The sequence below is a fragment of the Astatotilapia calliptera genome, chromosome 20, assembly GCF_964374335.1.
Source record: "Astatotilapia calliptera chromosome 20, fAstCal68.1, whole genome shotgun sequence".
NCBI classification, from domain to species: Eukaryota; Metazoa; Chordata; class Actinopteri; order Cichliformes; family Cichlidae; genus Astatotilapia; species Astatotilapia calliptera.
In genome coordinates this window covers 30,780,919-30,808,546 of record NC_137441.1, presented here as the reverse complement: position 1 = coordinate 30,808,546, position 27,628 = coordinate 30,780,919, and the positions used below count along the sequence as shown (strand labels likewise).

Below are 27,628 nucleotides of genomic sequence, written 5' to 3'. Positions count from 1 at the left end.
ACACACGCACTTACAAAGGACACATGGAAAGACACTAATAGAGACTTTTTTTTTTTTATCCAGTTCACTTTGTTTATCAGACAATGATGAATCCTCAAATGTCATCTGGAGACTAAGAGAACAATACGGGTACAAGAAGCAACAAGGGAGACAGACAGGTAAATAAAGAGAAACTCAGGAGCAAGAAAGCAACATTATGGGAGAATGGAATTGGATGAGAAGAGGTCGTAATGAGAAAAGGGAAAAGAGAGTGTGGTAAGGCATAGTGTGATAGACGGGCAAAGCAGGGTGAGAGCAGAGAGGAAGTGGGAGGGGGTGATGTGGGAGAGATGCAAGTTGAGTCAAAACCCCCAAGCTCCCCTGATTTCTCTGTGAAAGACACAGTGCTGAAAAGATGAATAGCGTGTGCCCTCTGTGCCAAGGCATGCCCAAGACAAAGACATCACCATCATCAAACTAGCAAGGACACAAGGCGAGAGCCCCAGACTAGTACTTGGATCTTTTATTCATTATTACTACTCACTCGCTTATTCATCAGTTTCCTTGTGCTCAGATTATCACTTTAAACTGACATGATAATTAAGTCTTCAGATCTTCCACAAACAAAATAGTACTCTTCTACACAGAGACAGGAGACAGTGATCGAAAAAAAAAACAGTCTTCATACGTCATTAAAATTCTCTCCAAAATAAATTATGTACTCTTACATACATATACAGTATATGTGGATACTTTGGTGTAGCACAGGAAAAAAAAATCACAGGTTCAGGTTCAAGAAAAAGCAATAATCATAAAGCAGAAAATGTTTACTTCATACTACATATTGTGTGGGGTTATTGTATTGTTGCTGCAGGTGTTAAATTCTGAGTGGCAGCGTCACTGGCCACGCATCTTATCTGACAGCCTTTTTTCTTTATTTTGGAGGTAACGTACTTTCCCCTCGTCAAAACGTCTCTGCTCATCCTCGCCTTCAACCTAGAGGAAAAGAAAATAGACAAAAATATTTGTTTCCAGACACATTTATCATCTACACACTGGAATGTTTCCCCTCTAATTATTATATTAACCGTGGGCATGAAGCTCTGATCTAATTGACTTGACAGTGCTGCTGAAATTGCCATTCATCTTCTAGGTGAAATATAGAACAAATGCGTCTGACTCTAGGCTTGTAAAGACCCAGCATGATATACAAAATATATGAAGAAGACTACATATAAGTGAAGTTGAGTGAAACCACATGTGACATATGCAGGACATTGCCACATATGAAATTTCTGCATTTTAAAGGTGTGTGAATGCATTTATTTCCAGCAACACATTTTATATTAATGCAACACTAATGGCAAGACTGAAGAATGGTGATGAGTCAGCTGATCAGGTTCATGAATCCATTTTTTGGTCATAGTAACAACATCTACTCACAAGGTTAGACACAACCTGATAAATAGGTAAATAATGCTGTAGAAGTACATAAAGGGCAATTCCGGTAATGTGTGGTGAGTGTTAGCCTCTCAACTCATGTCATCATCTCATCAAACCTTCTCTTGACCAACCTTGACCGCATCCATGATAGTGTGTTCTATGCACAGCGCCAGTGCAGTATTATTGATGTTGCAGGCATCTGGAAACACTCTATAGATTTACAGCTGTTATGAATCATTTTTACTGTTTAATTCTGTGCAGTTGTTTGTTTTGAAGCTAAATGTGGCTGCTGGTTTATAGGAGTAAGCACTCGATATTCTGTACAGTTTAATTTGACTGTTGGCCAACCTTATGATTTGCAACAATACCACCACCAGTGACCATGTCACACTTTCTTTGAAGGTGCTGACTGATTTCTCCTTACCTTATCTTCAAAGCACTGTAACAAAGCAGGGTACGTGAACATGTTTGTATTTCATATATAAAGCGTACTGTTAGAGCTAATGACATGTTCTGATGGAGGCTCTTTGCTGCGTACACACCAGGTGGTTGGCAGATTCAAGAGCACCTGCCACTCACACAAACAGGGTGCAAAACTGACAGATGGCACCTTAAATTTAAGGAGAGAGCAGGGTGGTAACAAACATGACAAAACATAATGCCAGGGACAAGCCCAAGGGGGTCATTACTCAAATGTGACGAGAATATTAAAACAGTGGCGCTGAGCTACAAACACAACACCAGTGGGAATATCTTATCTGTAGAACAGGTTCAGGAGCATACAGCTGTAATATTGGTGTGTTTGTTGTATGGCAGTTATATAACAGTCAACATACTGCTCAGTCAGTTTTGCTTTTGCCATTCAACTGAAAGTAATGGATAATTCCAGTTCATTGAGTTTGAAAAGAGAGAGAGAGGGGGAAAGAACAAGTTTTTCAGAAAAATAATATAGACACATATAACATACAATATCTGGGCGTCATGTAATATAACCAAGGAACTGACAAGTCATGACCATAAAAATGATTGCTTACGTATCTTACATATTCACATGCTTAATGCCTGCTGAAAACCACATACTGTGGTTCTGTACATAATGTAAAATGTAAACGTGGTTCTGTTCAGTCAGAATATCTACACAGGTAGGTGAATAGGCTGCAAAAAAAGTGAAAAAAAAATTAAATACACAAATAAAATTATTTATAATTATATAAGGTATGTGTATTTATATAAGTGATTACTGGTGTGATGAAGTTCTAACTAGATTGAGATGGGTTACAGACTGTGAGTTACAGAATCAGGCAGGGTGGGTCAGATCAACTCTAAACAAGCTTAGCCACTGCTTTACACCCCAAACAGCAACCAAATGTAGTGCACTGTGATTGTAATGACCTCATATATGCATGCATACACTGTTGAACAATGCTGATCCCATTTTTTAACTTTTGCATCAAATGTTCCCATGTTTTACAAATTTCAAGGTCTGTATTTTACTACTAAAAATACTACTATTACTACTACTGTTACTACTGTAGTATGATTATCTTTCTATAATGCAATGACACAATTAAAAGGTTTTGAAATGTTCTAGCAAAACTTTATTTATGTAATCCATTTCTTAAAGGTGAAAAAAGCATGACTTAAGTTGCATTATTAAAAAATTAATTATTAGACATAAGTAAGCACAATTAAAACAAAATTTGAGTTAAGGACCACAAATAAAATGAAATAGTTAAACGCAGCCGTCAGCAGTAAAAAATGAAAATAAAGAATTACCAGAGTAAATAAAATGATTATAAGCAGAACTTATGCACACAACGTTCTGCTCCTTTATTAAAAAATACATTGCAAAGTTTACTATATTTAAGTGTCTGTACATTAACTAACTGTTAAACGTACAGATGCTCCAGCGGCATCTGTAGCGTCTTAACTGGTATCTCTGTGTTGGCAAAAAGTTAACATATTATCTTTTTTGTATTCTACAAGCTCCAAGTCTATCCCAGCCACCATAGGGCGAGGCGTAGGGTAAACCCTGGACAGGTCGTCAATGTGATGCTGGGCTTATTTCTGACGTATCTGTTAAATATCTATTCGCATACTCTATAACCAATGAATTTCATTTCTATTCATTTGTAAATATGTGCCCCCATATATACAAATAATTTTTTATTTAGTGGTTATTCATTTTCTTCACATAAGACAAATATACTGACATATATTTAATTTTCAAGTCACAGTTACTCAGTTAAATGGTGTTTCCTTCCTCGCTGTTATACAGTTTATTATAAAGGTGGTTATAAATGGTTGCCTGTTGCAATGTTGGAAGGCAGACAAATACACAAACATGACCTATAATGTCATAATTCCTTTTGTCTAACTCTGTGGACAATCTATTGACTAGCCTAACAATTCATTAAGTGCATTAATGAGACAGAGGCATCTTGCTCTATCTAGTTAAAACTTTGAGCTGCGCAGGGAGCTGCATTATAGCATTACTGAAATAACCCCCAACAAGGTGATTTAGGATCCTAACACCAATTAGAGGCTTATAAATCATCCTTCTTGAACAGGCTGGAACAATCCAAAGACATTATTGTTTATTTATTTAAGTCTGAAAAACTGCAGCCATGATATCAAAGCAAAAGAAAAAAGGTTTACATGGTGAGACTGTTTATGATCAGACAGAACTGTAAGGACGTCAATTTAATTTAAAAAAATGAATTAATATATTTTATTTAACTTTTTTAAAGAATAAAAGTTGTACTAGTAAATAGTAAAAATCCCTCTTTTTAAAACCATATCGATGTACGGTTTGAGATGAGTTAGCAAACAGCAAAACGAAACTGTATACCTTACTGCTGCTGATGAATCATAGCTGCAGACTGTCTGACAATGACAGCTAAAAATGATGCTGGCAGGAAAAATGTGAGCTTTGCTGTCTGCCTGAAGAAGAGATTTATGTAAGCTTTGACTATTAACATATCAAAGGTTGTTAAACTAAAATAATAATTATTATAAAACATTTTTAACGTGCAATTTTTCCTGCACAGCTTGAAATTGATTTGAACTAATTACATGAATATTTTGTAATTGAATAATTGATTTATATTTCCAGACACCAATTTATACATTCAGCTCACCCATCCAGTAAAAACAAATTCCTGATCACTGTTCAAACCTTGTTTTTTTAGCCTTATTACTTAATAGTCAATAATTACAATAATAATATTACTAATAATAATAATATGCACATATGGCCGGTGCACATCCATCTACACACAGTACCACAGGTTACGTGTGTCATGGGTATGTTAACCATTATGTTAATTACATTTGCATAACTCCATGAGGCAATTCATTTTTTATTAAGGTCCTTGTTGTGTTCTTAAGTAATTTGTCTTCACTGCAAATATAAAGCAGAAATATCCTTGCAAAAACCAGCATGCTTGTTATATTGTATTTAAGGCAAATGCCTATACTCCAGCAGTGTCATGTGACAATCACTACATGTATTGGCATTCGGGTAAACTGAACCATTTCATGTTTCATCAAGGTTATTTATCTTTACAATAAGAATGATAGCTGACCCTAGCTGATTCAGTGTCTACGGACTTACAAGAAGCTTTTTGGTTAACAGGGCTTTCCCTAAATTCCCATCTATTCTGTTCATAAATCAAAGTATTGAACAAACAAAAAATGTGATTGTGACTGTTAATTCATCATTTTGTTCAGCATAACAGTTTGTCCTTGTGTTGGTGCTCACTGAAAACTCAGAAAATTACTCATCCGTTATTAGTCTTGATCATCAATGACTTACCAGGCTGGCATTGCCATTTCTTGACCCATGCTGTTTATCTGCATATATAGATATGATCAGGTGAAACATGATGAAGATGATACTAAGGTTACTAAGGCAGATGATCTGATGTTACAAGCCCAGAAGATGAAGAAGAAGAGGAAAAAGAAGAATTACTCTCAAAATCTTCCAGTGAGATAACATCAGAGCCCAGAACTTTGGCTGATTGGGTCAAACACCCAGGACAGATGTTTCACCTGTTGTTAATTAAATCCACTCGGTGGACAGCTGAATGGAGCATGAAAAACCAATACGGTGTAAATGTGGAACAGGGACAATACATGTAAAGGAGATTTGCTCAGACAATGCCAGCAAAATGCCAGGTGGGTTCTGTTGTGTTGGCGCGAGCTGCTATTAGAGTGGGCAAGGGGCATCAGTGGCACTGGCAAATGTCACTGTGTAAAGGTAGCACAAAGCTGTAAACAGCCAGCACAAGACAAATAATAGAATGAGCCTGGATACTAACCTATATATCTGTGTGTGATAGAGGGACCGAGAGGTATACACAAAGGATGACATTTTAGACAAAGATGAAAGGTATTTCATTTCTAGTCATAAAATGAATCCTTTTATATCAGCCAGGCTCTTCTGGATGGTGAAAGGAGCTCTTCCAGTGGATCTTTTCATTTAGTCATAAATGCTTTGAGTTTTTTCACTGCAGCTATCTGATAATACAGACATGCCAAGTTCTTATGGGCTTCATCGCAGCTTTAGCAACACCAATGAAGAGTCTGAAGTATACAGCCTCAGTTGGATCCTATTTTTCAGCAGTTTACTAATGTAAGATAGCGGACAGAAATTATACTGAACTTTCTACTGTAGTATGAAAGATCGATCAGGTAATTTTGAGGAAAAATACAACAAAAAATAAATTTTTTCATATCATTTTTTTCAAATTCACTCTGATGACAATTTTAGATCTGAAAATGATCAGTTGTTGCTTATGTAGCAGTTTAAATACTGGGTTTAAAGAACAAGTAATTTGCAATTACAAGAAAATTAGAAGTGACACTGATCTCTATCAAAGATTTTCTGAAAGGAAAATTTAAAAGCACTAAAATACAAGTACTGAAAAGACTCATGTCATAAATATGCTAAATTACTCTTTCTAAATATAACAAAATTATACTTTTTCATTATGATTTAGTATCTAATTTTGAATTTGATCTCAAATTAAGGCAACAACATGACAATACAACATCACAGACAAAACTTATCACCCTTTTAATCTTCTTTTGGGTGCTGCTGACAGACAGATGTTTATCGGAAAGTAATAAAAGTTGAATAACTTTAACAAAAAAATATCTAAATAATGTACTGTCAAAGAGAAAACTGGGTTTCACTGAACTGAAGAGAATTTAGTTCGAACTGTGAACACACAATATTTAGTGTATGAGGTAGAATGATAACCCCCTGATGTGCACATTTAGCAGTGCCTAACAGATGCAGGCATGATCTGGGCGTTAAATTTAACGGGTGTACCCGTTAACACGTTTCTGATTGTCTTAAATGGGAGGTATCTAAAAATAAACGAGCATCACTTCATGTGAACTACATGAGGTTGTCATGACGACCAGGCTTGTTTTCGTGTCAAGGGAGGCCAGCTGAGTCTTTGCCAGCGAGGAAGGAGGGAGATGGAATAGAAGGAAGAAGGAAAAATCAGAGGAAAGATGGAGCAAGAAGGCAAGAATAAGAGAGATATAGTGAAACAATACTTAAATCAATAAATGGAGATATGCAATAAAGAAAAACACACATACACAAAGACACAAAGCTTTTCTTTGTTCAGCAGGGATGAATGGTGGACCTATTAATACTGTATTTCTACTAACAATGCATTTTTTGTGCTTGCTGTTTTGACCAAAATCCTGGCCTAGCATGTATATATACTATATTTCAGTAATTCCTTTTCAAGATTACTGTTATAGATAGGCAAGGCATTCCCCACTATCCTCTGTGCGCCTGCTGTCCTTATGCCCCACTTCAGCATAACCCACAGTATGCTAACATTAGTGACAGCCCAGCTACACATACACACACTCCCACCGTCCCTAACTCCCTAGTGAGCTGAAACTGAAAAATCTAAAAATAGTGATTGCACTGAGCTCATTGGCAAGAAATCAAGAAAGGGAAAATGGGAGGGAAAGCACCTGCAGTCAAAAATAGCAGAAGTCATGTCGATCAGACTATTTATAGAGCTCAACTGGGGCAAAAGCTGCCATGAAATTATAATAAGTGATGGTTTGAGCTTTCAGGAGTGTTTTCAGTTTAAATTTCAGCAGTACTAAAAAAGGACAAAAAAAAGAGACAATTGCATTATAAACATAAAAGAGAAGCAGGGAGAATCACCTTTTTTTCTTGGTTGTTGTTTGTTTGTTTTTTAACAAACGGATAACGGAGAACAAAAAGAATCAGAGAGACAAAAGAGAGGTGAAATGCAATCTTGTAATAGACACTGCTCAATAAGACTAGGGGAATACCAGATGGCCACAATATAACATAAAGTCAGTTAAACAAGGGTACTAATTCATAAACCATTGTGAATCAGTTTCACCTGCTTTGGTGCAAATGACAGTGACGACAGGTGCGCTGGAGAGATAAAAACAAGGCTGCGTAAGCAGTCCAGCTCATACATGTTAGCACACACACACACACACACACACACACACACACACACACACACACACACACACACACACACACACACACACACACACACACACACATATATATATGCTGTCCCAAGAAGATGGAACGTCTTGGTTTGAATGGTCCGCAGTTAACGTCTCATGCTACCAGTGTGCTTTCTACATTTTATGTCCACAGAACAGACGATTTTAAAAGACTCTAGTTGTAGTTCTTTTTTATAGCCTTTACCTACTGAAAAAGATCAACAACTTCAGCAGAGACGGAGAAAAATGACAGAGGTATAGGTTTCCATAAACATGGAAGGTCTCTATGAAAGACAAATAGATTTAGTCAAGGTATTGTTATTATTATTTAGTTCTGAAAGCGCACACTTGGGTGTCTTTGTCATACATTTTAAAGACTTACAGCAGCCAGTCCATTTTATCAGAGTGCCTTAAAGTAACTCAATTTATGTAACAGTACATGCAGTCATTAGTCTTATTCTACTTGCATGCAGAAAAGTTTACTCATTTCAATCATTCCTGGCAAAATAATACACAGCCAGAATAAGTAAGAGAGAAACAAGTTTGTTTGTTTTATAAGGATTTTCAGTATTCCCTGATGAAAAGGGCTATGGGGCATTAGAAGACTAAAGGTATAAGAGGAAGCAAGTTTAGTATTTGGGGAAATGAAGCTTAATTAAATTTTATGCCAAGCCAAACAAGCTTTTTTTTTTTTTTTTTTTACTTCAGTGAAAAGGTTAAAAACAACAAGCATTGCACTGTTCATGGGTAACAAAATTACCCATCTCTAAAGGTCACATTAAGTTGTGGTCACGTACAGGAGTATTTTTAGCTGATACAGTGACTTTGAGGACTCTTGAAGTAGCAGTCTAAGTAACACCGAGTAATAACACAATCTGTCCCACTGTTGAGCATTGGTAGATAGCTTTTGTTATGTTTAGTCAGAGCCAGGGTGGCTGCTTCAAGGTTTCCACTCTTTGTGCCAAACTAACTGCTAACTGTCAGACACGTTTTGTGTAATCACACTTTCATGCTAGCTCAGAAGAAAAGGTTTTAATTCTCTGGAGGATCTTTAACACAGAGACAGTAAATACCACGGCTTACTATTTCTGGGAAATAGCTGATGATACTATTTTGTACCATGCAAAAGTCTTGAGCCAGTCCTTGTTTCTTTATGCTTTGCTAGGTAAACCTGGCAATAGGTGCAACGATTTACTGAAACAGGCAAATGTACATGTACATAAGGCAAAAATAGAGTTTGTACGATTCTAACAGGCTTGAAAGTCATTGTTTGGTATGACACCTATATTTCTATACAGCCTGAACACAAGAGTTCTTTTAATTTTTTAAACTAGTCTACAGAAATAGTTCTCTAGTCTTCTCGAAGGACATTCTTATTTGGATGCTGTGTGTGTTGTAGACACTGTATATTGTATCTCCTCCAAAGACACTGATGACGACTGGACCCAAAAATTTCAGATTTATATTTTTCACTCAATAAGAACTGTTGCGACTGATTTTCAGTTCTGTTCTTTTAATTTTGCATACAGCCTTTTCTCCCTTAACAGGGGCTTCCTGACAGCCACCCTTTCACTGAGACCATTTTTGATGAGGCTTCACTGAACATTAGACATAGGCATCTTGCTCCTCTCCTATTTCCTTTGTTTTCCACTTTTGCAGTTTCCCCAGATTTTTTAAGGACACACAGCACACTAATGCTAATAATATTTGGGGAATTAGCTTGTTAGTGCCAAAATACTATTTTATCCCTCTCAAATGGTACAGGTCCCAAAGCTTTTGCAGTTCATCAACCCGACCATGTTCAAAAAGTGAACTTTTTTTTTTGCCTTTGCCATCCGAAGGTCATGACAGTGTGACCTGACAGAAAATGACAATGAATCAAGATTTTTGCACAGATTTGACCTTTTAATGGCATGTGGTCCTAAGCTCGATCAGCTGTTTCAGTTTTCAATAAATTGCATGCTCGAAAAAATGTTTTGTCTCACTCCCATTTCTTCTTAATGCATGTTCAAGGTCTACTTGGAACCTTGTTAAGATCCTACCATGCAAAATATGAGTTTTTGCCATTTTTCAAGTGGTCTTAAACTTTTGATTGGGACTTTATAATCGTTAGTATTTTAGAGATACTGATTCAACAAAAGAACTGGAAACAAATTATGTGTTTTTGTGCCTAAAGATATCATTTAAAATAAAATATTTGCTATTTTGTTTGGTGTGTGTAGACAAAATGCTTTATTATGTCGATTATGACTGATTCACAGGTCAGTATTAAGTTACCAAAAAAAATAAAATTCCTCTAAAAACGGTCGGCCTATGTTTATTACTCAACACTATTTTAAAAATTACAAGTCTGGCTCTTTGGAAGCAGAATATAAAGAAATGAGGGGGGAATCAAGACTTTTGCACAAGACCTTTTATGTGGCCAAAATGTAAGGATGTGGAAGCCAAATACACAAAAACATTTCACTTTGGTAGGTGGAAAGCCTGCATTTCGTCCTGACACGGCTATGGACTCACTTTTGGTTATTGTGATTTGACAAACCATGGGTTTGCTCCGCCAAGGCTGCCCTTTGTCTCCGGTTCTGTTCATAATTTTTATGGACAGGATTTCTAGGCGCAGCCAAGTGGCGGAGGGCTTTCGCTTTGGTGGCCTCAGAATCTCATCTCTGATTTTTGCGGATGATGTGGTTCTGTTGGCTTCATCGGGTGAGGGCCTCCAGCTCGCACTGGAGCGGTTCGCAGCCGAGTGTAACGCAGCGGGAATGAGGATCAGCACCTCCAAATCTGAGGCCATGGTTCTCAGCCGGAAAAGGGTGGAGTGCCCACTCCGGGTCGGGGATGAGTTCCTGCCCCAAGTGGAGGAGTTCAAGTATCTCGGGGTCTTGTTCGCGAGTGATGGGAGAAGGGAGCTGGAGATCGACAGACGGATTGGGGCTGCGGCTGCAGTAATGCGGACGCTGCACCGGTCGGTCGTGGTGAAGAGGGAGCTGAGTGTAAAAGCGAAGCTCTCAATTTACCGGTCGATCTACGTCCCTACCCTCACCTATGGCCACGAGCTGTGGGTAGTGACCGAAAGAACGAGATCGCGGATACAAGCGGCGGAAATGAGCTTCCTCCGAAGGGTGGCTGGCCTCTCCCTTAGAGATAGGGTGAGAAGTTCGGCCATCCGGGAGGGGCTTAGAGTAGAGCAGCTGCTGCTCCACATCGAAAGGAGCCAGCTGAGGTGGTTCGGGCATCTGGCAAGGATGCCCCCTGGGCGCCTCCTGGGCGAGGTGTTCCAGGCATGTCCCACCGGGAGGAGGCCCCGGGGCAGACCCAGGACACGCTGGAGAGATTATATCTCTCGGCTGGCCTGGGAACGCCTTGGTATTCCCCCGGACAAGCTGGAGGAGGTGGCTGGGGAGAGGGAGGTCTGGACCTCTTTGCTTAGGCTGCTACCCCCGCGACCCGACCTCGGATAAGCGGATGAAGATGGATGGATGGATGGATGGGTTTGCATTTATGGGAGGGGGTGTTACGGCCCTAGCCTCTCTCTCTCTCCTGAAGGTGCCTGTGTGGGCGTGTCCCACTACCTCCCCTGCCTGAGATGCCACCTTTCCCTCCTGTACAGCTGACTCCCATCAGCAATTAAGGGTATTTAAGCCCAGAGCAGGGTGAGCTCTGGGCCAGAGTGCCATTTTGTGTGGGTCCAGCTAGTGAGCTGAGTGTCTTGTGGTGTTTCCAGCTAGTGAGCTGAGTGTCTTGTGGTGTTTCCAGCTAGTGAGCTGTGTATTGTGGTTTCCAGCTAGTGAGCTGCGCTTTCCTTTTGACTTTTTGCCTTACTGACCGACGCCTGAGTTTTGTTTGTTTCTTTTATGGTGATAACGGCTTGTCCGTCTCTTTTAGTTGAATTACTTCAATAAAACTGTTTTATTTAACTGTTTTGCCTCCCTGACTCCTTTTTCTGACCCGGTCACTTTTGTTACTTCCCCCTCCCCGCCTAGACCCCTCAGGGGAACGTAACAATCCTTCCATTTTGATTTGTTCTGCTCACAATCATCTGACTTACGATGCTTTTTTTGCTTTTTGATCTGTTTGTCTTTCCAACTCCCACAGTCCCATCTCTCCTGTTAGGGAAAATTTGGGTGTTAATTGGACTGATGTGTTGAACCTTATTTCCTGCACATGACGTTTCTCGTGTACACACCAAAGACCAACAATTATGAAAAGGTTTACTGCCATCAGTAGAGTCAGAGTCAATCTCATCTCATGCTTATGCCTCCAGTAAATAGTCATAAAGCCAGAAATAGCACCGATCGAGCCTTGTCCTCCTCCTCTTGCTCATATAAATAAACATGCACGCATTTGTGCTCAATGATCTGTTCCATGGATGTGCACATTCACAGGCAATGCTCATTCTAACACATGCAGACCTGCACACAAAGGGCTCGTGTTTGTGTACATGCACTTTCTTCATAACTCATTCACACACGCGTTTCTCTTTTGCCCTGCCCTTGTTTATTTGACAAGCTACATCAGATCCCTGGCAGCCTAGGCTCCATTTAGATTTCCATTTATAGTGTTGAGGATGAATTATTAAAATCACCAGGAGATTTTTTAGCCTCTCTTTTGATAAAATTGAGGTCTGAATAGAAACTACAATGAGTGTAATAACTGCTACAATTCCCTCCTATTAAAACAAAAGCAATGAGCAGCTTACGTGAGGCAGAAAACCAGGTAATGAATGCATGGAGGGAGAGGCAGACAATGGGCAAACCAAATGCAGGTTTTGTGAAATGGAAATCAGGGGACTGACAGACACTTTTGAAAAGGCCAACCAAAGGCGACATGCATTTGATGAACACTTCTATCTGCAGGGGCATCATCAGAGAAGTCTTGAATAAATGTGCTGTGGTTTATAAAGGTTTATAAAGGCTAACACTGCACCTTCAACTGTGACCTGATGGTCAAATGAGTCACTGCTGCACTTGTGGCATGACAACACACCTATAACAATCCTTTTTCACGCTTCACTCTCAACCACAGCAGCTTTCTTCCTGCAAATTTCTTATTACACGCTCATGGTACTTGAAACATGGAAGGACATAGTGTCATGCACTACTGTCTTGCAGGCGGGAGTTAAAATGCATTTTTGTAGAATACATGTGTTATTTTCAAAAATCAAAGATTTATTATTTCTATTTGTACTTATTATCATACTATTTGTTTTCTTCTTTGTTCTTCTGTTGCTAGTATTATTGCCTTTGGGGTTTTTTTTTTCAGTATTCTACAAATACTTCTAGTTTAATTATAAGTTCTGGTGTAAACTCTATGAAATTTGTACAAGTGCACTTGAGGGAATAATGACCCTAACCCAAATTTGAAACTGCCCACCCATCTCAAGAAAATGGAGTGCAGTACATCATTAATAACAACAACGACAACTCAAACAAAACATTAAGTAGAATTTGAATTGCTCAGTTACAAAATATGGAGTGAAAATCTTAATCACGACACTTAAAAATAATGTGAACCTTAACACAAACTACATTGCTTTGTTTAGAATATGGTTTTAAAAGCTCCTCGCTTGTGTAAAATTGCAAAAAGATAGCTTCTCATTAATATTAATGACTTAAACAGATGGCGCATGAGCTCGGTGTTTGCATAAAAACAAGGTTTGGATCGTTATGTGTTGGAGAGCCTGAACAAACAGCAGGCATCTCTCTCCTGTCTGCAGGTAAGCATGCAGTCTTTGCTTGCTGGCAGTAAGTGCTGAGTCAGGCATACTCATCCCAGAGATACTCATCTCAGAGATCTTGTGGGAATAAGATCATTCAGCCCTGCTCACTGCTGAAGGATAATACCCAAACACTATTCATTTCATTTCATTCATTTCATTTATTTATTCATTTTCAGGCACAACAAATACCTATATTGAACATAAAATACTATGAGGATTTGAATGCTTTCTAAAGAGTCTGACATGTTGAATTCCTAAACAATGGGCAGTATCTTTGAGCTTTCCAAAAACCATGTCTGTGAAGACAGTCTTTAATATATAATCTTAAAAGTATTAGTATACTTTTTCATATTTGTCATTTTTTTCAGCTATCTGGAAAATTTTACAGTGGTTTTGGATCAAAGATCAGTCTGACCCAACTCAACATTTTCTATATATGAAGGCTCCATTGATCCAGTCTTGTAATGGCCCTTTTACATGTCACGATAAAGAAAAATTACTAATGGAAATGTTATCAGCAGTTAGAAGAGACCGAGCTAAAAATAACTAGCCTTTAAAAGATGATATCGCAGCAAAAATGCAATAAAATCCATGCCTTGATTATTTTCCATTAGAATACTGTAAAAAAACAGACTTGACTGTCAGTGTTTGTGAATGTAATTACTCTGTACTAAGGGATATGGATATAAAATAAAGTATAACATCACAAATTATGTATCAAGGTTTTAAAAGATAGGCAGACTTTAGAAGGAGATTGGACGATACCAACCTTAAGGGCAGGGACAGGCAGGGGCTTATTGTCCTTGTCCAGGGAGATGAAGGTGAAGAAAGCTGAGACAGCACGATATTTCCCCTTCTCTGCCTCCACCACTGAGGACGCGTCTACCAACACCTCAATCTCCATTGATTTGTTACTGACAAATGTGAGTCGTCCTGTCACCGTCACCACACACCCTTGGGAAGAAGAGGAAAAGGATATTGAGCACTCTGATTTTCAGTGTTTTAAAATAAAACCTAAATATGTTGCCATTTAGAGACATTTTCATTTTTTTGATCTTTACCATAACATTTTCTACTATTTCTCAGACATAGCAGTTATTTTAAGGCTTCACTTAGTCTTATAAAGGTGAAAAAAAGAAGTTGCACAAGGCATCAGGTTTTCACAAAAACACAGCATTCCAACCGCTACATCAAAAATACTGAATAATGTAAGTAAACTCATACTAAATAGCTTTAATTACACTGAATATGATCTATATAATAAACTAGCAGAGGAAGATTTCAGCTCTGGTCTTGCAGTCTCTATCACATTGTTGCATCATGGACTTTTCGAGACAGGCCGGCGACCTCTGGCTAAAAGCTCACGCTGAAGTAATATTGAAGCTGCACTTTCTCAGATATCTAATCAACCAACTGTCTTTCACTCAAAAATGTGCTCTCTACCTTTTGTCACTGCAGCGAGGTGGGAAAAAAAGTCATCAAATAATATTACAGAGCATTGTTGATGTATTTCATTATTCTCTTTGATGTGCCTGTACTGTAATATTACTGCAGTTGCCATAGAGACAAGGAAAGAAGGTGTTACTCCTGCAGTCAGGAACAGATCGCAAGTATATGAGTGAGATCTTATAAAATAGTCAAAGTCCTAAATAATAAATGATGCACATAAAAAAAGGGGGGGAAAGGCTTTTATCAGTGTATGAGCTGCAAAGCACTCTGACACGATGACAACAATACAAGAATTCTATCAGAATTAGACTTGACTGTTGTTCAGTTACAGATCTCGTATTCATGCAGGATACTCTGCAAAATTCATGGGTATGAGTTCGGTTTTCTTGACAAATAAGCCTCTGTTGTCAAAAGATATGCTTATAGAGTCAATAATTAGGCTTTTTGCAGTAAACCCAGGTTTGTTACCCTAACCCATCCATCCATCCACCCTCTTATCCAATTCAGGATCACAGGGGCCTGGAGCATATCCCAGCTGTGACAGGTTGAGAGGCCATGTACACCCTAGATAGGCTGTCAGGCTATCACTTGGCTGACACCAAGAGACAGACAAGCATTCACGCTCACATTCGAACCTAGGGCCAATTTAGAATAGCTAGTTACCCTAACATGAATGTCTTTGAAGTGTGAGAGGAGGCCCAGAGCGTGTGGAAAGAAAACACACACAGGAACAACGAGACTACATTTATAAAGCAGTTTTTAAGGCTTTAACAAACAAACTTTTTGTGTTTGTTTTGATTATGGTTTTCTGTGATGCAGCCTAGAACTGAAGTACTGAGGGTAAAAAGAAAAAAAATGGAGATGGCAAAGAAATGCAAAACTGCACACAGGTTCAGAGTAGGCACACATGAGACAATAACACAGTCAAACTTTATGCCATGCAAAAAATGTCCAAAATCTTAAATTACAAACAACAAGAATTCTAATGATATACGGAGCTTAGCAAATTGATTATCACCACCAAATACAAGGTTTAAGCCACAGCTGCCTTAAATTAACAGTATTATTAATTACCAAAATCACTTTTAAGTTTCTGTAATGTTTAATCCAACAATATGCACAAGGTCTTTAATCAAGTTGAGAAAATTCAACTTTCTAGATTTTTATATATGTTAAGATGACTATTACGCTATCATTATCACACATTCAGTAACCTTGGATGCTGAGATATTTAGGAAACGGCAACAAGGTGATCATGAAAATCCATATGGGTAAAGAACTTTAAACAGATAATAACGTGCAGTAACTGCAGTGAGGTCTTTTCAGCATACCTGGCAACCGAGACCACAAATTTAAAGCATTTCATTTCTCTCTTGTCGACTGACCTTTAGAGGATTTTTTTAATGCTCCCATGTGTCAAGTCTCATTTAAATAAACTACCTCTTACTAAGATTTATTAGGCTCAGTGAAACAACCTCTGCTCAGTGACATTACACAAAAATGAGGCTTGATGATGGGTGATTTTGAAGACCTTCAGATTAATGCAGAATGTAGCTCTTGACTTGTGCAGCATTGGAGGTCAGCCAACCAAAACAACTGGCAGAGTCCCATGTCTGAAGAGCTGATAAAGCTAATCTGCTTTGATGAAGGTACCCAGTCCATGTCCAGGCTCAGTGCTGTGTGCATGTAATGTAATACCACACAACAACAGATTTGTTATTTTAGCGGATGAAGATGGATGGATGGATGGAGTCTAGGCTTTTCTATTAGTCTTTTCACTGACTAACAAATAGCACTGAAGACAAAAACACATTTGAGTGTCTTTCCACGGGTCTTTTTTTTTTTCTTTAGCTAGACAGTACATGAAAATGTCGGGGTTTTAACAAATAATGCTTTCAATGAAATGAAATGTACACTTAATAAACAAGAACAACATTGTGACCACTCACGATGACACACTGGTGCTTTTATTTTTTCTTCTGTATCACATTTTCACTCTCACCATCAGCGCTCCAGTCCCTGTCTCTGAAATGTCCTTTCATCCAACCTTTTGAAGTTTCAAGCCTTTCTTCTCATTATTTGTATCTCTGGTTGTTTTGCTATAATGGATCACAGAAAAGACCCCTGCCTGAACCCTCCTATGGTACATTATTGACTAGTATATTATCACCAGTGCATCCTCATCAGTGCCTCAATATTTGAATTATTAAGTCTGCTTTTTTTTCTATAATTCTGGTGTTCTTTGTGTCTTCTGTGATTTTTCAAAGGTGGACCTCTGAGGCAGTTCAAATCAGTTCTTATCTATGGTGCTTAAAGTGAAAAGTCCACCGTCCTCTCAGGTATCACAACTAGGTAAATTTTTGTAATTTTTCTACTGTATTACCACAATTAAAATTAAGCTATCCAGATGTCTGGCACTTAGTGACCAGGACCTTAACAAGACATTTGTGTGTTCCTTTATATATTTATGTGGCAAAGGTTGAAATGCTAGCACCAAACAGTTGGGAGCAATTCAACTGTCAAAAGAAACAGTAGCAAGATGAAAATGCATAAAAATAAAATGACAAAATAAATCCAGAGGTAGAGACGACAAAGCTAGTGGCTGTTTTTTAGGATCCTTTTTGTTTTGATACTTATTTCCATTATTTCCCTAAACTTAACTTTTTTTTTTTTGCCTGACCAGCTAGAGCAAAAATGAGAACTGTAGAAGTGACATAACCCCTAAGTCACAGTGGAGCCAGGGGAAATCATGTCAGCACTAACTGAACTGTGAGGACAGATGAAGGTAGCAAGTGGAGCAACTAGGGGCAGATGAAAGATGTGGTCATGGATCTCCACCACTCTGTGCTGTTCACCCCCCCCCCGAACTGAACTGAGGAGGTTGCAGTTATACTGTATTGTCAGACATGTATCATACGTATGTCTGTTATGTGTGCCTTTTTTAGGAGACTATGTTCCTGCCTTCTTAGAATTGCTTTTATTATGACTGTCCCTGAAGGACTTTGGATAAGCGAACTTATCCAGGAAGTCCTGGCAATAAATTTTGCACTCCAGTGTTCGACTGGACACATTTTCCAACTGAAATATCAAAGGCTACATGGATAAAGGTATTTAGAGGCTTAGAATTTGTTCATCTGAACCTTTCAGACTGTAAGGCGCTTACAGCAAATACAGTATAAATAGACAAAGTTTGGTAATGGAAAATAGTTAGGTCATTATTAACAGTGGTGTGTGTTTCCAGATGTAGTGGCAGCTCTACAAAACACAGTTGGCCTTGGATAGCAACCGTGTGACAGCTGTTAACGTTGGCTTAGTTGATTTAAAACAGCACCGCCAGAGGCTAAATTGAAAAACGCTTTAGAGTTTCCATTTTATCATCTCTGGTCAAAAGGCGAGAAAACGTTTTGCAGCATTCCTCTTGGTAAAGCAAATGGACAAGACAAAAAAAAAGCAATAATCACGCAGAAATATCTCCCTGCATCTCTGGATATTTGTAAGTATCAGAGATTTAAAAGTATGAGTGTATTCTCTGTGTTATCCTCACCTTTCTTGATCTTGCGATGGAAATTGATGGCATCCACTGAGGCAGTGACAATATTGGTATTGCAGTGACGAGCTGCCACAATGCCAGCGACCTCATCCATCAGCTTCATGGTCACACCTGTGTCAAACACACACACTTTTAATTTATTGCATGCAGTCCAGCCAAAAAAGAAGCTGCGTAGATAACCCTTTTGCACCACATTTTCTTACTCCACTGTGGCTCTCTTGAACAATAAGACACTAATGACACCACCCGTCCATCAGTTCTGTAGCGATGCTACATGTGAATATTAGCTAATGTGCTCCACTCTCTGCTCAAGCTACAAAATAGCTTTGTTATTTGTGAGTAATAAAAATACATTTTCAGGGTCAAGAATGAAGCAAAACTGACCAACATGTGATTGTGAGCCTGTACAACCTGTAGCATCCAGCACTCTTTTCATCCCCAGTGAAACTTGACACTCGCTTGTCTTTAAATCGACAAAAGCTTTTAAAAGAAAATGTAGTCATCAAGCTGCCGCCAAGTTCGAGACACGGTTTCACTGAGAAGAGATTATTGGATGTGGAAGCTAATGGGATTCCTAATGCAATTAGAAAACTATCCACCTAAAGTTAAATGCCAAATAATGAACAAGTCTGCTTGCCATTTTCTCAACATTACCTTTTCTTTCAGACGCATTAGTCTAATGTGTATGAGCTGACTGTCTACCAGAAGTGTTTCCAGCCAGCTCACGGTAAGCTGAAAGATGTCATCAGGGCTCAATTAAATAAAAGCCATTATTAATTTTTACGTTTCCCCCATGTTTGGTAATTCTTCAAATTACAGCTTGTTTATCCACTGTAAACAACATATAATGAAAAGACAAATTGAAAAAACACTTACAGACACTACACGGGTCATTTGTCTGCACCATTAAAACAGGATAAATGATATTACATTTTTATTTACATTTTAAATTAAAACAGGACAGAGTAACATTACCAAAACCTATTTTTTTATGTTAAATCTAAGTAACAATATTTTCTCAAATTAGTACATACAAATAGTTTACAGGCAGTAATTGTGCCATTTTTCCTTCATTGCAATGTTTGACTGTATACAATGACCACTGGTCCTGCACTGCTTTTTCTGAGGCACAGTGTGAGTCTAATAAAACGGGTATAGTAAAACTCACTACTGTATACATTCAGACAAACTGGCAAACTGTTTATACAGCCCTGCACATAATGAGTGTCCTAAGAAGCCTGAAGAGATTGAAGAGTGTAAAATTATTATTCCTGCACAAAACGTCTGAACCGGTGTTGGCCAGGCAAGAAGCACAAAGTTAGGAAAAATTGCCGTCTGGCTAAGATCTAATTTCCAGTAAAACTGCAACGCGTCGTTGTTACTGTTACAGATCAAATAAACATTAATTAGTGAGCTACAGTCACGCTTCAGGCAGAGCCAGTAAGCCCTGCGTGTTTGAAACGCATACAGAGATAAATGTTTGTGTTTGCTGTGAGCAGTCAATGTGTTTAGCCCAATCTTGGTAAAAACAGGGTGCTTGTAAGTATCTGGAACACAACCTGCACAAAGACAAAGAGCTGTTTCTCAAGAAAATGAAAACATGTGGTCGTAACACATGTGAAGAAGACTTGGATAGATTGTTTGCCGCAGTTTGTTATTACAGTCGTTATCAATGACTGGGTACTCAGTCTCAGCCCTGCAGCTATTCCAAAGTGCAACAGTGAAGTCTGTTCTCTGTGAGAGATGAAACAACAAAAGCTCAACAGCCTCCTTTTAAAGTCAACAGGAAGGTGTGCATTTGATTAAGATGTAGACAGATTTAGTGAAAAGTATCACATTTCAAACAATTCAACAACAAAAAAGTTTACAGACCACCTTTTCACTTGCAAATAAATCTTGGAAATAGTCTGATGTACAAGAAAACAGTTTGAAATCAAAGTTTAGAGATTACACGAACAACACGCAACTTGGCAACTTGTGTCAAATGCAAAGGAAGCAATTGTTAGTTGAGCTCTCGCAGAAAGCAAGTGTGTGGCTTAAAATGAACAGAAAAAAATAAAGAGGATGGCGTCTGCTTGTCTGTTCTGTTAAAGAGTGTGTGCACTCTGTGAAAGAGTATGTGCACTCTTTCACATGTGCTTTTGTGCACCTACGCTCATTTGAAGACAGACGTACCCTCCGCTAGACACTCCGGTTGCCTCAGTCGTTCCCTCTGAGCTGCTTTTTGTATAGCTTGTGTTACAGCAAATCAATAAGTGTGCTTTCTGATTGCTGATTTGGCTCCCGAGGGTTCATACCATCTGCACTGTGTAGCTCTGTTTGTGACAGCCAAATGTGTGGGAGTACAAACAGAATGTACCGCTTCTCCAAAATGCAGCATTCACTGTAAAAAGTGGGCCCACTGAGTTGATTAAGAACTAAACACGCTATTACTGAGACATGCTCTTACCCCAAATCATGTTCAGAGAATAATGGTCATTTTATTTACCGTCCCAGTGTCTGCAAAATGACACTGTCCAGCTAAGTAGAACCATTACAGACTGTACTAGTTCATGACTTTCCAACAGGACGTTTTAAAATAGAAAATGGATTAGCGCTGACTCTGATGTGTGATTATTTGGTTCAACTCAAACCCAAAACAAAAAACGGCTGATTGATTAAGTATATTTGTCAAAAGTGCTCTCTGATTGAGGCTGATGATATGACTACATTTAAGGAAATGCTGTTGCCACACATAAATGGGACAATAGTATGTTAAGCTAAAAATTATGTCCTTAAATCTGTTGCAAAGTTGTTTTTAATTGGGGTTTTCTTTTTTTAAAGCAACTTTTTTTTTTATCTTGTTTTGTGTTTTGCTTTGTTTTTGTTTTTTTCATTTCTGCTATGTTGTGAAAATTGATGGGATCTCACCTAAGATTGAAAATTTCCCCTGGGTACAAGGCACAGCAGGCTACTACAATTCAAAGCCTGTAGCTGTCGTGTCTGAGCATGTAACACTTAATGGAGATGGATCCTGACCTGAACAAGATGATAAAATTGAAAGTAAATGCCGCATTACATCAAAGTGGTAAACTTCCCGACTTTAGTTTGTTAGGATCCCCCTCTAACTGAAAGTTCCTCTCAGCTCATTCCATTTTATCTACCAACAAATTTAATCATTACCTTATAAAAAAAAATTCAAAAAGGGAGACAATAAAAAATTTTCATAGTACTGTTTGCATGCAAAATAGGTCACATAATCACCCGGCTCTGCGGTTTTACTCCATCCTAACATTTATAACAACTTCTAGCTGTTGTTTTGGATTTCAGCTGCATTTATTTTCTCCGTCTCACAGCTCTGATCGATGTTTTTAAACAGAGGAAGCAGCTGTTTTCAGGAAAAATCCCCCACCCAGGACTAGACTACATGCGAAGTTAGTAACCGGCTCATTAACAGAGTAAAGCATTTAACAGCAAAAGGCCAGATATTTCACTGTTACAGAATCTGATCTGAAATATCAGTTTCTGTAAGTAGATATTAAAGATTCTACACATAGTAAGTAAACAGCTGTCCTTCCCTTTGCTACATTATGTGTTTTATCATTTAGGATTTTAGGAAGACTTTTTATTTAAAGGTCATTTCAGTTTTTGAATGATGAGCTTCTTAGTTATAATAATATTGATATTTGGCTTAGCAAAATCTTGCTTCCCTGACATAAACTGATAACCATCCAGGCATCGGGCTGTTTTTCAGCTGTTAATGAACTGCAACATTTTATGTAAATCTTTTCCACTAAAGTTAAGGCATTTGGTAGTGAAAAGATAATTTATTGTATTATACATCAATCATACACTCAGATTTGTTACAAAGTTATTACAATTGAAGCTGAAATCTGGGAGTAGAATTTAAGGCAGCAATCTAACTGAGCCAGATAAGCAGTAAGTAGATAGTGCAGCTCCATTTTCTATATTAATGTCTTGTTTGTCGTCATTTCAAACAACAAAGTATCTGAGTTGGAAGCAGCCATGCGTCAACAGATAAACCCAGAGACTTCTGGCGGCTAAGAATAACTACAAGCACTTTTTCGCTAAAAGTTTAATGACCTTGCTGAGAGGCAATTATGAAGAATCGTCAACATTATCTACATTTTTAAAATTCGTTAAGTTTACGTTTGTTTTTTTCCACAACATATGCTTGTCAAATTACAGGAAAATGCTTTAGCACTTCCCAGACTAGTTCATTAGCATTACTCATCAGCAGCAGTAAAGTTATAGGCTGTATTTACTTCAGAGCGCTGCTATTAAATTAAGTTGTTGTTGGGGAAAAGCAGTGCGTGCCAGTGTGTATAAAGAACATGGGGGACGCTAGGACCCCAGTTGTTTTATTAAAAAGCTGACCAGAGCTACAAAAAAACCAAAAAATTTTGTAACGTGGACAGGACATGATGGATAGAATAGAATAGAAAGCATTAAATACAGAAAACATTAAATATATAATAAAAACATGTTTTATACACATAAAATCAATAAGATATAACTTCTTTCATATAGCCCTTTACTTTTTCATCTGCATCCTACTACATGCCACGTGTCGCCTATTTAAAGTGCTTACTTACTGTGTATAGTTCCTTATTAATCCAACATTTAAGCACATAAGTGGCTGTGTAACATGTGCATGAAATATGCAACTTTTAGTGTACATGAACTACATGAAAACGTACATAGGAGGAGCATCATGGACAATGCATTATTGACACTTAAAGGTTCACTTCTGTCTGGCAGACATTTTTTGTACTAATTGAAATAAATTTTCAAAGCTAATTTTAAAAAAGCTAAACTGCAATTTTGGTAAATGCAGTGTCTTATTTACTGTCCACAGAAGAGACAACAGTCAAAATCAGGTAACTGCTGACAACTCATTTTAGCTGCACATATTCCACATTTCTTGAACCCAAATAAATGCTTGCATATCATTTATTTCTTCCAAGATCAGCTTGGATTCCCGAACTACCAAGTGCAACAAAACCCTATGACTACAATGTTGTGCCACATCAAGTTAAAGACTGCACTGTCCTTGGGGACCAAAGATGCTTGTCTTGATTAATCACTACCGTCAGAGGAACTGCTAATGCAACTCCTGCACAAATCTCTCTGTACAGTCAATGTAAAAGGTTAAAGTGAGGCTCAATGTGAGACTGCAAAAGAGGACATGCAAGGCCAAGTCAGCCCTGGGCCTGGCGTTACACATTCACAGAATGACATGGCACACTATGACTCTCCCTTTGCCGTAGGGTGGGAACACAGAAGGCGGGAGGGGGAGGGGCAGCGTGTGTGTGAAGAGGAAAGACAGCTCACTCCAATGGGAAAAAAAGGGCAATTAGCAACAAAGTCCGTAGTGCAGCCCAGTTTGCCACGGGGCAGAATACCTCAGTGATTAGATTCCTTGTGACGATTTTCCCAAATCTTCACGGACAATGCTCTCCATAGGCAACAGGCACAATGAGAACAATGAAGGAAGTCTTCCAGGCAGCTCTTGTTGCCCATCAACTCTCTGTACTAACTTCAAGCACTTTTAATTAGAACCAGCTCCGCACATTACGCAAGGCACCCATGGATGAAAGGCAGAGACATGTGAGACCAAAGGATATCGACAGCAAAGCATGAGAGACCTCAGCCTCTCTTATGCGTTCTCTCATGGCCTCCTATACTCACCCCTTCGATAACTGCGTCTTTATTTTTTTCTGTCCTGCATTTTGTCTGTCCTCATCTACAGCTGACAATTTTGTCCACAATTTTGCCCCCACCCCCCAACACGTGCTTTAATCATGGACAGTATCAAATGGTTCAAACTGCCTCCTAATGAGCTGTTACTATAGAAACAGCTCTTGTTAACATTACTGCCATGCAGCAACCCACCCACATCTTCTTACAAAGTCCCATACGCTACATTTTTTGTATATTTTAACGTTCTGGGTGAGCTTTATTAAACAGCGTGTGCCTCCTAAAAAATGCTATATGTGCTAATTACAATCACGGTCATAGTTACCATTTACCTGATGCCACAGAAAATGACTCATAAAATTCCTGTAATGGAATTTCTCTGAAAAAAAAAACCCAAAACATGTTTTTCGATAAAGGGATTCGCCACCTATGAAGGTGTGTTTCATCTTCTCCTGTCAATTATTTTTCAACATGTAAACCTTGGCCTTCATTAGAGTGATTGACATGGCTGCTTTCTGTTAAGAAATACCTACTAATTAATGGTAAGTAACATACGAATAAAATACTAGGATTTCATTCACCAAAACAGCAACATAGTTTGGAGGACAACCATAAAAATGGATACATGTAAGATTTATTATAATTTCACCTGGTGAGTTATAAAAAACAAACTTATATGAGAGGGAAAACTATCTATAGAGACTAAAGAGCTTTTTGAGGAGCTATAAAAAGTTCAGTTCATTCATTTGTAAATTTGGGCATTATAAAGTGGAGGTTTCTGGCCTGTCTCAAGCGGCCTTTCCAGGAACTACAGTTTTTGATATTTTCATCTTTCCTTAATTCATAGTTTTCACTACTGCGCTATTTTGTTTTATCTGTATTGTTCCTTTAAGATGCCTCTCTGAGTACCTTGGTTGTAATGTGGTTATCTTACTAACTGTTGCTTTTTTTATCAATTCAAAACTGTTTAGCTAGTCTTATTTGACCTCCAGAGAGCTGCGTTCAGTGTGTATATTTTGTCTTTTTCGGGGCACTCTCTTCTAATCCCTAGAGATGGTTGTGTGGGAAAATCCAAGTAGATCAGCAGTTTCGGAAATAGACCAACAACTGCTGAAGTCATTTAAATCGCATTTCTTCCCTTTTTTTAATGCTCGGTTTTAACCTTATTGGTTCATCTTGATTATATGGGCATACCTGAATGCACTGAGTAGCTGCCATATTAGAGTTTTGCTTTGACAAGCAGTGGAGTAGGTGTACCTAACAAAGTGGTCGGTGAGTGTGCGTATCCATGTGAATTGGACATACAGACTGGATCAGCAGAAGACCATACGAACTGGACAGGAAACCAACTTTAACAAGAGACAATTGGCTCAAGTCACTTTCCTATTCCAAAAAAACAAACCAAAAAAAGCAAAAAACAAGATAAACACATAATACACTATATATTTGTTTGGCAATTTTTGAGCATGGACATGCTTTAAAATTGACTACACAAGTTAATGAATCGCCTCTTTTTATTTTCAGAGAAAGTCTGACCTGCTTAGACCCCACAATTAGTGCAACTTATAGTTGAGGTATATCAGCAGAATTCAGTTGAGGTGGCAGAGTGACTTTATTGGGTAGGCAGAGATAAATAAACTCACATAGGATCCAACACAGGCTTGTTATACCAGTCTATCAGCTTGTGATGCACTGAATCAATTTGCGATAGTTAAAGTTGGTGCATTTTCTCTCTTCTATTGATTTCAAGATATTGTTTAGCACAATTAAACCAACGCTTCTCTAACACTACTCCCTGCTAATGCCTGGTTTTAACATCATGTAGCTCCTGTGCTTTCCTTCTATGAATATGACCATAAGCAGTTTCAAATATTTTACTTGTAATTTTTTAAAAGGTTTTTGTAATGCATGTGTTTTTGAACAACCAAAGAATCTTTTCTTTCATATAAACCTGCACAGTATTGGAGATCGTCTGATTGTTGAGGTTTTCTCTGAATTATTGTAGGGTCGTTGCCTTGCAATATAAAGCACCTTGATATGACTGTTGTTGTGATATAAATAAAACTAAATTTGAAATTGAACTTAATTATAGATCAAACTTGATTTAAAATCAGGATTAAATATTTGCTTTCTTACTGTGATGCATTGGTTTAGCTCTGCAGGAGTGGTTTTCTGAGATATCATTGATGTTTTTTGGTTTTGTTTCTTTTTTTTCTTTTTTTTAGAGATTCGGAAAGCGAAAGTACCTGTGCACAGAACCACAACGTGCAGATGCACACATTAATTGGTGGCATGAGAGACATTCTGTCTATTAGCAGTCCACGATTTCTTCATAACATGGCATATGCGTGGACAAACATTACAAAACACAGCTTACAGTGTTGTCTTTTTATTTTTCTCTCGCTTTGTTTTTTTTGTTCTAGTTGTTTTAATCGGGTAGCAGTGGTGTCCACCTGTGGCAATCAGCTGCTGTTTCCATAGAAACAGGTGGCACGCTTCCTTAGAACACAATGGGTGGAGGGAGCGGGCAGAGAGAGAAGGGAGAGAGAGAGAAGGGGGGCAGGATATAATAAGGAGAAGTAAGCAGATGGTAAAGGATAAGCAACAAAACAAAGAAAAGTTTAAAAAAAAAAGGAAAAGGAAGACCTTTCACCATAGATTGTGAAAGCACCAGAACTGCATTTCAAAATCCACTGATGTGTTTTCTCATTTATTCCTGGCACTATGTAGTCATGCATATAGTTTTGGATTTGTGTGACTAATTTTTGAGACATCTGTCTCTAAACCACCTGCTGGGATGAAAGGAACCAACTGTGCTTCTCAAACAGTGCTCTATATCACCACATACCTCAAAGGGACTATATTCCTCAGTAGAAATCAGTTTTAAAAATAAACTTTTGAAAACATATTGGAAGTTTGTTGAATAATATCCAAACTACATTGCATCCGCATGCTAGAAACCAAAACAGGTCAAGAGGTAATTGATTTATTTAGGAAACCAGCGGGCCTTCCTCAGCTGTTAGACATGGCTGTTTTAGGGTCAGGATTACCAGTTGATCTAGGGGTGACATAAGTGATTCCAGCCAATCACGTCTAACAACTCAGGAACACCCACTCCTTTTCTGTACAGACTCCTTACCCAAGTGGAGAAAAGACTGTAAGGTATTGAGAGCGTACACCCTGGCTCTGTGACCTCACTTGGTTATGTAAACAAATTAAGTGCAGTGAAGGCAGCAGAAGCGAACAACAGGGAACACTGC

The 27,628-nt window shown here is 38.3% G+C and overlaps 1 protein-coding gene across 7 annotated transcripts in view; it reads right to left on the bottom strand.

Moving 5' to 3' along the window:
• Positions 1-487: 487 nt before the first annotated feature.
• The window catches only part of acot7 (acyl-CoA thioesterase 7), a 58,039-nt gene continuing 30,898 nt past the window's right edge, over positions 488-27,628 (bottom strand). For all 7 annotated transcript variants that reach the window (XM_026153138.2, XM_026153137.2, XM_080295659.1 and 4 more), the window contains 3 exons: positions 18,663-18,779; positions 14,439-14,623; positions 488-975 (listed from right to left, as the gene is read on the bottom strand). In XM_026153138.2, coding sequence (XP_026008923.2) covers positions 877-975; positions 14,439-14,623; positions 18,663-18,779 — 401 coding nt within the window. In that variant the 3' untranslated portion in view covers positions 488-876. The remainder of the gene's footprint in view (positions 976-14,438; positions 14,624-18,662; positions 18,780-27,628) is intronic.